This window comes from Bombina bombina, chromosome 2 (genome assembly GCF_027579735.1).
Source record: "Bombina bombina isolate aBomBom1 chromosome 2, aBomBom1.pri, whole genome shotgun sequence".
NCBI classification, from domain to species: domain Eukaryota; kingdom Metazoa; phylum Chordata; class Amphibia; order Anura; family Bombinatoridae; genus Bombina; species Bombina bombina.
The window spans coordinates 405,667,677-405,681,937 of NC_069500.1; the positions used below are offsets into that span (position 1 = coordinate 405,667,677).

The 14,261-nt window shown below is 42.5% G+C and overlaps 1 protein-coding gene across 2 annotated transcripts in view; it reads left to right on the forward strand.

Annotated features, from left to right (window-relative positions):
* The window catches only part of CHFR (checkpoint with forkhead and ring finger domains), a 150,877-nt gene that overhangs the window by 113,248 nt on the left and 23,368 nt on the right, over window positions 1–14,261 (forward strand). The window contains exons 16-17 of one of the 2 annotated variants that reach the window (XM_053701889.1): window positions 479–586; window positions 7,652–7,724. In XM_053701889.1, coding sequence (XP_053557864.1) covers window positions 479–586; window positions 7,652–7,724 — 181 coding nt within the window. The remainder of the gene's footprint in view (window positions 1–478; window positions 587–7,651; window positions 7,725–14,261) is intronic. The other variant, XM_053701890.1, reaches the window with a different exon arrangement.

A 14,261-nucleotide genomic window follows, 5' to 3' on the forward strand; every position in this document is an offset into this window, starting at 1 on the left:
TAGGCTTCCACCCAGGATCCCATCAACTTCAGTAATACCCAGTGAGAAGGTGACGTTATTGCTGTGTTGGGCCCTAGTGCAGTACCAGCTGCTTATTGTTCTGCTCTGGCAGTATAGAATCTAAATGCCTGAGAAAATCTCAGCTTGATCCAGTTAAAAGAATTTATCTTTGTATTACCTCTTCAGTATACATAACAGTGAGATCCATCTCTGTATAGGATGATAATATTTTGCAAGACTGTTTCTTTAAGCTGTGTATTTAAGCTCCCGCACCAACAACACGTTATCCCCTCCCCCGCATGGCAGCAGCCCCTCTTCTCACACTCTGAGGATTAGAATATCAGTCGCCAGGTTATTATTTTTGGTATGTTATAAATCGGATTTGTTGCTTTTTTCTTTACTCTCAGCACTTGACCTTGTCAATACCTTTAAATTCCAACAGCCACAAATTTAACTTGTCATTTTTTTCTGTGTTCAGATTACAGGATAAACGGAACCACAGTCCTCTGCTACTTCTGTGGCCTACGAAACTTTAGAGATTTAACCTACCAGTACAGACAAAACATCCCAGCTACTGAGTTGCCAGGTAGAAGAAGTTTTAACATTTCAATATGTTGTCCATTAAAGCTATGATGTTTAAAACAGAGCCTTACTAAGTTTTTGAGGACAGCAGCATTTTTATATAACTTTATTTAAAGGTAAGGTTAAAGCACTGATTTCCTTCCTAAGATAGGGAGAGTCCAAGGCTTCATTCCTTACTGTTGGGAAATAAGACACCCCAGCCAAAGGCTTAAATATCCCTCCCACTTCCTCATTACCCTAGTCATTCTTTGCCTTTCGTCACGTTAGGAGGTGGCAGAGAAGTGTCAGAAGATTCAGAGAGTCCTGAAAAAGTGTATCTGCCCTTCGAGATAGTACTGGAGTTTTAAGTAGTCATGTCAACCTCTCAGTGAGAGTATTGATGAAAGTTAGTCTGGAGATGCAGGGAAAGTTTTTCTGTGAAACCTTCCAGACTATTGCTAACAGCTGCTAAGCAATCCGTGTTAACGAGTTTCACTGCCTGCTTTCTCTCACTCATGTCCATGTCAGGAGCACTGCTATAAGACTGTCATACTTGAGAGGCTGTGTTCTGTTCCACAGCATGGATCCTGGAGGTAAGATTGTTTCAATTTTTACACAAAAAACACTATAACAGGGTCACAGTGTGACTCCTTTATACCTTGATAGGATCCAGAGTTAATATCCTCTGAAGGGGGTTTATTGAACAGTTGGGGTTAATTAATCAGTGTATTAATTATTTACATGCTGCTTTGTGTGATTTTTTTTTCCTGGGCTGATAGACCGTGTATTTTTGGCTGGAACAAACGGGTTTCACTTTTAGGTTTCACTTTCGTTTTTGAAAGAGTTGCACCGCTCCTATTACTTGCTGTACTTGTAATAACAGGGAAAATACTGTCTTGCACTCCATGTGGCCGGGTGTGGTCTATGTTCATTTCCTCCATTCCGGCTGAGACTTGAAGCTGAGGAGAGTGTTTCCTCTGTTAACTGTCTGGGTCTAGGAGGTGGTGAGTGCCCCAACCATTGGGAGTATAAAGGTGCAGTTTTCTATAATAAAAAAACATTTTTATTTGTGTCCTCCTGTGGGTATAACCGGAGCTATGGAGGACTCTGACATGTTAGAAGGTACTCCTTCTGTACTAAATCCTACCTGTTTATATTTTGAGGAGGCCGTGGTTTTCCTGCCCACTCAATTATGTTCCACATGCCATAACAAGTCTAAGAAGGGAGATAAGCCTGCTAAGGCTCTTAGTCCCTCTGAGCCATCTACCTCTCAGGACTCGGCGTCCCGTGAGATTACTACCCTTGTTACATTATCCACTCCACATGCAGTTCCCTGTAGCACATCTAATCCTCCCTCCAGAGGGGGCCTTCTTCCTGCGGACTTTTCCGTACAGTCTGCGGCCCTCAGTGCATTACCTCGCTCTAACAAGCTCAAGAGAAAGGTTAAACGTAGCTCTCCTGACCCAGAGTCATCTAAATATTTATCGGATTTAGCTATTATGTCCCAGTTATCAGATGAGTTAACCTCTGTAGCTTCAGAGGGTGTACTTTCTGGGTCGGAGTCCTTAGCCTCTAAGCCTTCTGCTGCGGAGGAACCGTCCTTTAGATTTAATATTGAGCACTTGCGTTTTTTATTAAGAGGTTCTGTAGACGTTAGAGGTTCCAGAGGCCGCCCTGCCTGAAGAACCTATGATACCTAAATTAGACAGAGTTTATGAAGACAGGAAAGTTCCTTCGACTTTTCCTGTGCCGGTTAAGATGGCGAACATTATTAAGACAGAATGGGAAAGAATTTGTTCTTCCTTTTCCCCCTCATCTACTTTTAAAAAGTTGGTCTCGGGCTCTATTCCTAAGGTGGATTGTGCTATCTCTACGCTTGCTAAACGTACTACTATTCCTCCTGAGGATAGTTCTTCAGAGAGCTGATGGATAAGAAAATGAAAACCTTTCTGAGAAAGATGTTTCAACATACAGGATATTTGTTTTAACCGGCGGTTGCAGTTGCCGCGGTTTCCGGAGTGGCTACCTACTGGTGCGACTCTTTGTCGGAACTCCATTGAGGTGGAGTCTCCCCTCAAGGATATTCAAGACAGAATTAAATCTCTGAGAATTGCTAATTCTTTGATCTGTGATACGAACATGCAAATTATTCGCCTAAATGCAAAGGCCTCTGGCTTTGCGGTCCTAGCCCGCCGGGCGCTCTAGTTGAAGTCTTGGTTTGTGGATATGACTTATAAGTCCAGACTGCTTTCTCTTCCCTTCAAGGGAAAGATTTTATTTGGTCCAGGCCTGGACTCTATTATTTCTACAGTTACTGGACGCAAGGGTGCCTTCCTACCGCAAGATAAGAAGAACAAGTCTAAGGGACAACAATCTTCTAATTTTCATTCCTTTCATTCTGACAAATCCCAATGACAAAAATCCTCCTCCAAGCCAGAGCAACCCAAGAGTACTTGGAAGCCGGCTCAGTCTTGGAATAAATCCAAGCAGAATAAGAAGCCCACCGAAAACAAATAGGCATGAAGGGGCGGCCCCTGATCCGGGATTGGATCGTGTAGGGGGCAGACTGTCTCTTTTTTTTCAGACGCCTGGTTCAAGGACGTACAGGATCCGTGGGTCCTGGAGGTGGTATTTCAGGGATACAAGATAGGCTTCAAATGTCATCAGCCAAGGAGCAGATTCCTTCTCTCGAATCTGTCTACAAGACCAGAAAAGAGGGATGCCTTTCTAGGGTGTGTTCGGGATCTATCCTCCTTAGGAGTGGTTGTCCCTGTGCCTATCGAAGAAAGAGTTTTGGGGTTTTATCCAAACCTTTCCATGGTCCCAAAGAAGGAGGGAACTTTCTGCCCAATTCTGAACCTAAAGTGATTAAACAAATTTCTCAGTGTCTCTTCCTTCAAGATGGAGACAATAAGGTCCATCCTTCCTTTGATTCAGGAAGGCCAGTTTATGAACCCTATATGTTCCTGGACCAGCACTTCCTGTTCATTGCCTCCCATTTGGCCTAGCTACTGCTCGAAGAATCTTTACAAAGGTTCTGAGGGCTCTTCTAGCCATTGCCAGAACTCAGGGTATTGCAATAGCCCCATACTTGGACGATATTCTGGTGCAAGCACCATTCTTTCGTCTTGCGGAAGAATTCTCGGAGTCCCTTCTAAGTCTTCTTCGATCACATGGATGGAAGATAAATTTGGAAAAGAGTTCTCTTATTCAAAGTACCAGGGTGGAATTCCTAGGTACTATAATATACTCCATATCCATGAGGATATTTCTAACAGAACAGAGACGTTGCAAGCTAATTTTGGCATGTCTTGCCCTCCGGACCTCCTTGTGTCAGTCTATGGCTCAGTGTATGGAGGTGATTGGTCTCATGGTGTCCTGCATGGACTTCATTCCTTTTGCCAGGTTCCGTCTCAAACCTTTACAGCTGTGCATGCTGAGCAGATCTGTCTCAACAGATTGTATTAGACATCCGGTCGAGAGAATCGCTCTCTTGGTGGCTCTGTCCAGATCATCTGTTCCGAGGGACATGCTTCTTAAGACCATCCTGGGAGATTGTGACTACGGACGCAAGCCTATCCGGATGGGGAGCTGTTTGGGGTGCCAGGAAGGCACAAAGGGTTGTGGACTCAGGAGGAGGCCCTCCCTCCCGATCAATATTTTGGAACTACAGGCAATCTTCAAGGCCTTGAAGGCTTGGCCATTTCTAGGTTTGTCCCAGTTTATCAGATTCAAATCAGACAATATAACGTCGGTGGCTTACATCAACCATCAGGGGGGAACGAGAAGTTCCTTGGCAATGAAGGAAGTATCTCAGATTCTGGAGTGGGCGGAGGCCCACAGCTGTTCGCTGTCAGCGATGCACATTTTGGGTGTTAACAACTGGGAGGCAGATTTTCTCAGCAGGCAATCTTTCCATCCAGGGGAACGGTCGCAGATTTTCTCAGCAGGCAATCTTTCCATCCAGGGGAATGGTCTCTCCATCCCAAGGTGTTTGCAGAGATATGCAGCAAGTGGGGGACGCCGAAGATAGATCTCATGACGTCCTGTCTCAATACCAAGGTATCCAGGTACGGGTCGCGGTAAAGGGATCCCCAAGCGGATCTAATAAATGCACTAGCTGTGCCCTACAGGTTCAAACTCCTATATCTTTTTCCTCCATTACCGCCTCTTCCTGGAGAAGAGGCCCGCATCAAGCAGGAGCGGGTATCAGTAATCCTGATTGCTCCATCGTGGCCGCGAAGGACGTGGTTCACAGTTCTAGTGGGGATGTCCTCATCTCCTCCATGAAAGTTACCTTGTTGCAGAGACCTGCTGATACAAGGTCCATTTGTTCATCAAAATCTAGATTCTCTGAGGCTGACTGCGTGGAGATTGAACGCTTAGTCTTAGCCAAGAGAGGTTTCTCTGAGAGTGTCATTGATACTCTTATTCAAGCTCGTAAACCAGTTACTCTGTGTATCTACCACAAGGTGTGGAGGATCTACTTATTCTGATGTGAAGAGCATGGTTTTTCCTGGCACAGAGTTAAGGTTGCCAGGATCTTATCTTTTCTCCAGGATGTGTCAGATCGCAACATCATTTAGGAGATTGTGGTTCCTTCCTTGTGTCCTAATCCTTCTTCATCGAAGGAACGCTTACTTCACAATTTGGATGTGGTTTGCACCTTGAAGTTCTATCTTCAGGCTTCTAAGGAGTTTAGACAATCTTCCTCTGTGTTGTCTATTCGTGGAAGCGTAAGGGGCAGAAGGCTACTTCGATTTCCCTATCTTTTTGGTAGTAGTGTCATCCACTTATCTTACGAGACAGCAGGACATGAGAGGATAACGTCTCATTCCACTAGAGCAGTGGCTTCCTCTTGGGCCTTTAAGAACGAGGCCTCTATGGATCAGATTTATAAGGCGGCCACCTGGTCCTCCTTACATACTTTTTCAAAATTTTACAAGTTTGATGTTTTTGCTTCGGCTGAAGCAGCTTTTGGGAGAAATTTTTTGCAGGCTGTGGTGCCCTCAGAATAGGGTCCGCCTCTTCCTTTTTGTTCCCTCCTGTTATTCATTCAGTGTCCTCTGGAGCTTGGGTATAGTTTTCCCAACAGTAAGGAATGAAGCCATGGACTCTCCCTATCTTAGGAAGGCAAACATAATTTTATGCTTACCAGTTAAATTCCTTTGCTTCCGGATAGGGAGAGTCCATGGCCCCTTGCCCCTTTTTTTCTTGTCTATGTGCGGTCCCCTATTATTTATTTTATTCTTCTAACACCATTTATACCCTAATGTTTCTCCTACTTTTCCTTGTTCCCTCAGCAGAATGACTGGGGTAATGAGGAAGTGGGAGGAATATTTAAGCCTTTGGCTGGGGTGTCTTTGACTCCTCCTGGTGGCCAGGTGTTAAATTTCCCAACAGTAAGCAATGAAGCCGTGGACTCTACCTATACGGAAGGAAAGGAGTTTATCTGGTAAGCATAAATTATGTTTTTCAAACCTGTCCTCAGGCCTACCTAACAGGCCAGATTTTGAGGATATGTGAACTAGAGCACAGGTGACATAAACTATTTTACCTGTTCTCACCCAAGGTAAAAAACAACAAAAAACTTTTCAATTTACTTCTATAATCAAATTAGTTTAATTCCCATGGTATTCTTTGTTGAAGAGATACCTAGGAAGGCATCTGGAGCACTTCATGCCAGGAAACCATGCCAGTGCCGCTATCTAGTGCTCTTGCAAATAGATAACATTCTTGCCAAACTGCTGCCACGTGGATGCTCCTGAGCTTATGTTACTGCTTTTGAACAAAGGATACCAAAAGTATAATGAAAATGTGATAATAGAAGTAAATTAGAAATATTTTTTTAATTGACCTGCTCTGCCTGAATCATGAGAACAAGTTTTGGTTTAATATACGGTGCCATACAATAAGCTAGATGTGGCTGCCATACCTAACCCGTGATTTAGCACAATGTGAGAGTGCTGACCTTTGTCATTCTCTGGATCTGTCTCAGGGAAGTAGTAAGTGGTGAGAAGCCAAATCATAAGTCATTTCAAACTAGTGTTTGTTATTAATAGCTATAGTGATTTAAAGGGATATTACACAGCAAATATATGTTTTAGACATAATCATGTTTTCAAATTAAAGATTAGCCTTAGAATAATATCTAGATTTTTTTTTGTTTCTATAAAGTACATTAAAGAGACTGTGCAAAATATGCTTTGTGGAAACTCTGTTATTAGTAACTTTAACAACCCTATACTTCCTCATAGCCTTGTTAGCAAACGCTCTTTTATTGCCTGTTTTATATCCGTCTCTAATTGTCCTAAGCAGGAGAGATAAATAGAAAGAAAAAAAAGTTCAAACATGGAGGCATCCATTACTTTATAAAAATTTATAAACCAACAATTTTCAGAATTAAAGGGACATGAAACACAAATGATTTCTTTCATGATTCAAATAGAAAAACAATTTTAAACAACTTTCCAATTTATTTCTATTATCTAATTTGCTTCATTCTTTAGATATCCTTTGTTGAAGAAATAGCAGTGAACATAGGAGAGCCAATCATATGAGGCATCTGTGCAGCCACCAATCAGGAGCTACTGAGCCTATTTAAATATGATTTTCAACAAAGAATGTGAAGAGAATAAAGCAAAATAGATATTAGAAGTAAATTGGAAAGTCTCTTAAAATTGCATGCTCTTTCTAAATCATGAAAAAAAATCATGTCCCTTTAAAGGAAAATAGGACAAAATAAATAAAGTATTTTGCAAAGTTTAAGTACGCATTTCATATTGCATTCTATACACATGATTAAACATTTTATGACATATCATGTTTTTTTATCAGTCATTGGCTAAATAGGAACTGCCAGTATCACTAGAAAATCTAAAACCAATGTTAACAAAGGCAAAAAGCATATTTAATAAGTATTATCTATTGTGAATTCTTGTGACAGCCAATCTCATCACAGTGCCCAATATAAGTAGGGAACTGTCAGCAACTGCAAACTATTACCAAACGAGCTGTCTGAGGATATGCGAATGAAAAGAAACCTCCTATTTATACACAGTGTGTCTTAATAATCTGTATATTTTTGCAGCAGCAGTTGCATCTCGTCCTAACTGCTACTGGGGGCGGAACTGCAGAACTCAGGTGAAAGCACACCATGCCATGTAAGTAGTACAATAGATCTCCCTGCACACCATGTAAGTAGTACAATAGATCTCCCTGCACACCATGCCAAGTAAGTAGTACAATAGATCTCCCTGCACACCATGTAAGTAGTACAATAGATCTCCCTGCACACCATGTAAGTAGTACAATAGATCTCCCTGCACACCATGTAAGTAGTACAATAGATCTCCCTGCACACCATGTAAGTAGTACAATACATCTCCCTGCACGCCATGTAAGTAGTACAATACATCTCCCTGCACGCCATGTAAGTAGTACAATACATCTCCCTGCACACCATGTAAGTAGTACAATACATCTCCCTGCACACCATGTAAGTAGTACAATACATCTCCCTGCACACCATGTAAGTAGTACAATACATCTCCCTGCACACCATGTAAGTAGTACAATAGATCTCCCTGCACAACATGTAAGTAGTACAATAGATCTCCCTGCACACCATGCCATGTAAGTAGTACAATAGATCTCCCTGCACACCATGCCATGTAAGTAGTACAATAGATCTCCCTGCACACCATGCCATGTAAGTAGTACAATACATCTCCCTGCACACCATGCTATGTAAGTAGTACAATAGATCTCCCTGCACACCATGCCATGTAAGTAATACTATAGATCTCCCAGCACACCATGCCATGTAATTAGTACTATAGATCTCCCTGCACACCATGCCATGTTATTTGTACTATGCCATCTCCCTGCACACTATGCCATGTAAGTAGTACAATACATCTTCCTGCACACCATGCCATGTAAGTAGTACAATACATCTCCCTGCACACCATGCCATGTAAGTAGTACAATACATCTTCCTGCACACCATGCCATGTAAGTAGTACTATAGATCTCCCTGCACACCATGCCATGTAATTAGTACTATAGATCTCCCTGCACACCATGCCATGTAATTAGTACTATAGATCTACCTGCACGCCATGTAATTAGTACTATAGATCTCCCTGCACACCATGCCATTTAATTAGTACTATAGATCTCCCTGCACACCATACCATGTAATTAGTACTATAGATCTCCCTGCACACCATGCCATGTAATTAGTGCTATAGATCTCCCTGCACACCATGCCATGTAATTAGTACTATAGATCTCCCTGCACACTATGCCACGTAATTAGTACTATAGATCTCCCTGCACACCATGCCATGTAAGTTTACTATAGATCTCCCTGCACACCATGCCATGTACAGTTGTGCTCATAAGTTTACATACCCGGGCAGAATTTATGAATTCTTGGCCATTTTCAGAGAATATGAATGATAACACTAAAACTTTTCTTTCACTCATGGTTAGTGTTTGGCTGAAGCCATTTATTATCAATCAACTGTGTTTACTCTTTTTAAATCATAATGACAACATAAACTACCCAAATGACCATGATCAAGAGTTTACATACCCTGGTAATTTTGGCATAACATGCACACAAGTTGACACAAAGGGGTTTGAATGGCTATTAAAGGTAACCATCATCTGTTTGCTTGTAATTAGTGTGTGTGTATAAAAGGTCAATAAGTTTCTGGACCCTCGCATCTTTCATCCAGTGCTGCACTGACATTTCTGGATTCTGAGTCATAGGGAAAGAAAAAGAATTGTCAAAGGATCTGTGGGAAAAAATGTAGTTGAACTGTATAAAACAGGAAAGGGATATAAAAAGATATCCAAGTAATTGAGAATGCAAATCAGCAGTGTTCAAACTCTAATTAAGAAGTGGAAAATGAGGCGTTCTGTTTGATAACATACTGCATTAATCTTGCCATCAATTCTGACCAAATTTCCTGTGCCTTTGTAGCTCACACATCCCCAAAACATCAGCGATCCACCTCCGTGTTTCACAGTAGGAATGGTGTACCTTTCATCATAGGCCTTGTTGACTCCTCTCCAAATGTAGTGTTTATAGTTGTGGCCAAAAAGCTCAATTTCTTTCATGTAATTAGCAAGAGTCCATGAGCTAGTGACGTATGGGATATACATTCCTACCAGGAGGGGCAAAGTTTCCCAAACCTCAAAATGCCTATAAATACACCCCTCACCACACCCACAAATCAGTTTTACAAACTTTGCCTCCTATGGAGGTGGTGAAGTAAGTTTGTGCTAGATTCTACGTTGATATGCGCTCCGCAGCAGGTTGGAGCCCGGTTTTCCTCTCAGCGTGCAGTGAATGTCAGAGGGATGTGAGGAGAGTATTGCCTATTTGAATGCAGTGATCTCCTTCTACGGGGTCTATTTCATAGGTTCTCTGTTATCGGTCGTAGAGATTCATCTCTTACCTCCCTTTTCAGATCGACGATATACTCTTATATATACCATTTCCTCTACTGATTCTCGTTTCAGTACTGGTTTGGCTTTCTACTACATGTAGATGAGTGTCCTGGGGTAAGTAAGTCTTATTTTCTGTGACACTCTAAGCTATGGTTGGGCACTTTTTATATAAAGTTCTAAATATATGTATTCAAACATTTATTTGCCTTGACTCAGGATGTTCAACATTCCTTATTTCAGACAGTCAGTTTCATATTTGGGATAATGCATATGAATAATTCATTTTTTTCTTACCTTAAAAATTTGACTTTCCCTGTGGGCTGTTAGGCTCGCGGGGGCTGAAAATGCTTCATTTTATTGCGTCATTCTTGGCGCGGACTTTTTTGGCGCAAAAATTATTTTCTGTTTCCGGCGTCATACGTGTTGCCGGAAGTTGCGTCGTTTTTGATGTTCTTTTGCGCCAAAAGTGTCGGCGTTCCGGATGTGGCGTCATTTTTGGCGCCAAAAGCATTTAGGCGCCAAATAATGTGGGCGTCTTTTTTGGCGCGAGAAAATATGGGCGTCACTTTTGTCTCCACATTATTTAAGTCTCATTGATTTTTTGCTTCTGGTTGCTAGAAGCTTATTCTCTGGCATTTTCTCCAACATAGGTGTGTACGGTCCACGGCGTCATCCTTACTTGTGGGATATTCTCTTCCCCAACAGGAAATGGCAAAGAGCCCAGCAAAGCTGGTCACATGATCCCTCCTAGGCTCCGCCTACCCCAGTCATTCTCTTTGCCGTTGTACAGGCAACATCTCCACGGAGATGGCTTAGAGTTTTTTAGTGTTTAACTGTAGTTTTTATTATTCAATCAAGAGTTTGTTATTTTAAAATAGTGCTGGTATGTACTATTTACTCTGAAACAGAAAAGAGATGAAGATTTCTGTTTGTATGAGGAAAATGATTTTAGCAACCGTTACTAAAATCCATGGCTGTTCCACACAGGACTGTTGAGAGGAATTAACTTCAGTTGGGGGAACAGTGAGCAGTCTTTTGCTGCTTGAGGTATGACACATTCTAACAAGACGATGTAATGCTGGAAGCTGTCATTTTCCCTATGGGATCCGGTAAGCCATTTTTATTCAGACAGTAAATAAGGGCTTCACAAGGGATTATTAAGACTGTAGACATTTTCTGGGCTAAATCGATCATATTTACACATATTTAGCCTTGAGGAATCATTTAATCTGGGTATTTTTTGTAAAATAATATCGGCAGGCACTGTTTTTGACACCTTATTCTATAGGGGCTTTCCCTAATCTTAGTCAGAGCCTCATTTTCGCGCCGGTATGGCGCACTTGTTTTTGAGAAAAGCATGACATGCAGCTGCATGTGTGTGGAGCTCTGATACATAGAAAAGTCTTTCTGAAGGCATCATTTGGTATCGTATTCCCCTTTGGGCTTGGTTGGGTCTCAGCAAAGCAGATTCCAGGGACTGTAAAGGGGTTAAATATAAAAACGGCTCCGGTTCCGTTATTTTAAGGGTTAAAGCTTCCAAATTAGGTGTGCAATACTTTTAAGGCTTTAAGACACTGTGGTGAAATTTTGGTGAATTTTGAACAATTCCTTCATACTTTTTCGCAATTGCAGTAATAAAGTGTGTTCAGTTTAAAATTTAAAGTGACAGTAACGATTTTATTTTAAAACGTTTTTTGTGCTTTGTTATCAAGTTTATGCCTGTTTAACATGTCTGAACTACCAGATAGATTGTGTTCTGACTGTGGGGAAGCCAAGGTTCCTTCTCATTTAAATAGATGTGATTTATGTCATAAAAAAATTTAGTAAAAATGATGCCCAAGATGATTCCTCAAGTGAGGGGAGTAAGCATGGTACTGCATCATCCCCTCCTTCGTCTACACCAGTCTTGCCCATACAGGAGGCCCCTAGTACATCTAGCGCGCCAATACTCCTTACTATGCAACAATTAACGGCTGTAATGGATAATTCTATCAAAAACATTTTAGCCAATATGCCCACTTATCAGCGAAAGCGCGACTGCTCTGTTTTAGAAAATACTGAAGAGCATGAGGACGCTGATGATATTGTTTCTGAAGGGCCCCTACACCAGTCTGAGGGGGCCAGGGTGGTTTTGTCTGAGGGAGAAATTTCAGATTCAGGAAAAATTTCTCAACAAGCTGAACCTGATGTGATTACTTTTAAATTTAAGTTGGAACATCTCCGCGCTCTGCTTAAGGAGGTGTTATCCAATTTGGATGATTGTGATTATCTGGTCATTCCAGAAACACTATGTAAAATGGACAAGTTCCTAGAGGCCCCGGGGCCCCCCGAAGCTTTTCCTATACCCAAGCGGGTGGCGTACATTGTTAATAAAGAATGGGACAGGCCCGGTATACCTTTCGTACCTCCCCCCATATTTAAAAAATTGTTTCCTATAGTCGACCCCAGAAAGGACTTATGGCAGACAGTCCCCAAGGTCGAGGGGGCGGTTTCTACTCTAAACAAGCGCACCACTATACCCATAGAAGATAGTTGTGCTTTCCAAGATCCTATGGATAAAAAATTAGAAGGTTTGCTAAAAAAGATGTTTGTTCAGCAAGGTTACCTTCTACAACCAATTGCATGCATTGTCCCTGTCACTACAGCCGCGTGTTTCTGGTTCGATGAGCTAGAAAAGGCGATTATTAGTAATTCTTCTTCTTATGAGGAGATTATGGACAGAATTCGTGCTCTTAAATTGGCTAATTCTTTCACCCTAGACGCCACCTTGCAATTGGCTAGGTTAGCGGCGAAAAATTCTGGGTTTGCTATTGTGGCGCGCAGAGCGCTTTGGTTAAAATCTTGGTCAGCGGATGCGTCTTCCAAGAACAAATTGCTTGACATTCCTTTCAAGGGGAAAACACTGTTTGGCCCTGACTTGAAAGAGATTATCTCTGATATCACTGGGGGCAAGGGCCACGCCCTTCCTCAGGATAGGTCTTTCAAGGCCAAAAATAAACCTAATTTTCGTCCCTTTCGCAGAAACGGACCAGCCCCAAGTGCTACGTCCTCTAAGCAGGAGGGTAATACTTCTCAAGCCACTCCAGCCTGGAGACCAATGCAAGGCTGGAACAAAGGAAAGCAGGCCAAGAAACCTGCCACTGCTCCCAAGACAGCATGAGATGCGGGCCCCCGATCCGGGACCGGATTTGGTGGGGGGCAGACTCTCTCTCTTCACTCAGGCTTGGGCAAGAGATGTTCTGGATCCTTGGGCGCTAGAAATAGTCTCCCAAGGTTATCTTCTGGAAGTGATTCATCCTGTTCCATTAAAAGAACGAGGGATGGGGTTCTACTCCAATCTGTTCGTAGTTCCCAAAAAAGAGGGAACGTTCAGACCAATCTTAGATCTCAAGATCCTAAACAAGTTTCTCAAGGTTCCATCGTCCAAAATGGAAACCATTCGAACAATCCTTCCATCCAGGAAGGTCAATTCTTGACCACGGTGGATTTAAAGGATGCGTATTTACATATTCCTGTCCACAAGGAACATCATCGGTTCCTAAGGTTCGCATTCCTGGACAAGCATTACCAGCTCGTGGCGCTTCCTTTCGGATTAGCCACTGCTCCAAGGATTTTCACAAAGGTACTAGGGTCCCTTCTGGCGGTGCTAAGACCAAGGGGCATTGCTGTAGTACCTTACTTGGACGACATTCTGATTCAAGCGTCGTCCCTTCCTCAAGCAAAGGCTCACACGGACATAGTCCTGGCCTTTCTCAGATCTCACGGATGGAAAGTGAACGTGGAAAAGAGTTCTCTATCTCCGTCGACAAGAGTTCCCTTCTTGGGAACAATAATAGACTCCTTAGAAATGAGGATTTTTCTGACAGAGACCAGAAAAACAAAACTTCTAAACTCTTGTCGGATACTTCATTCCGTTCCTCTTCCTTCCATAGCGCAGTGCATGGAAGTGATAGGTTTGATGGTAGCGGCAATGGACATAGTTCCTTTTGCGCGCATTCATCTAAGACCATTACAACTGTGTATGCTCAGTCAGTGGAATGGGGACTATACAGACTTGTCTCCAAAGATACAAGTAAATCAGAGGACCAGAGACTCACTCCGTTGGTGGCTGTCCCTGGACAACCTGTCACAAGGGGTGACCTCCCGCAGACCAGAGTGGTCATTGTCACGTCCGACGCCAGTCTAATGGGCTGGGGCGCGGTCTGGGGATCCCTGAAAGCTCAGGGTCTTTGGTC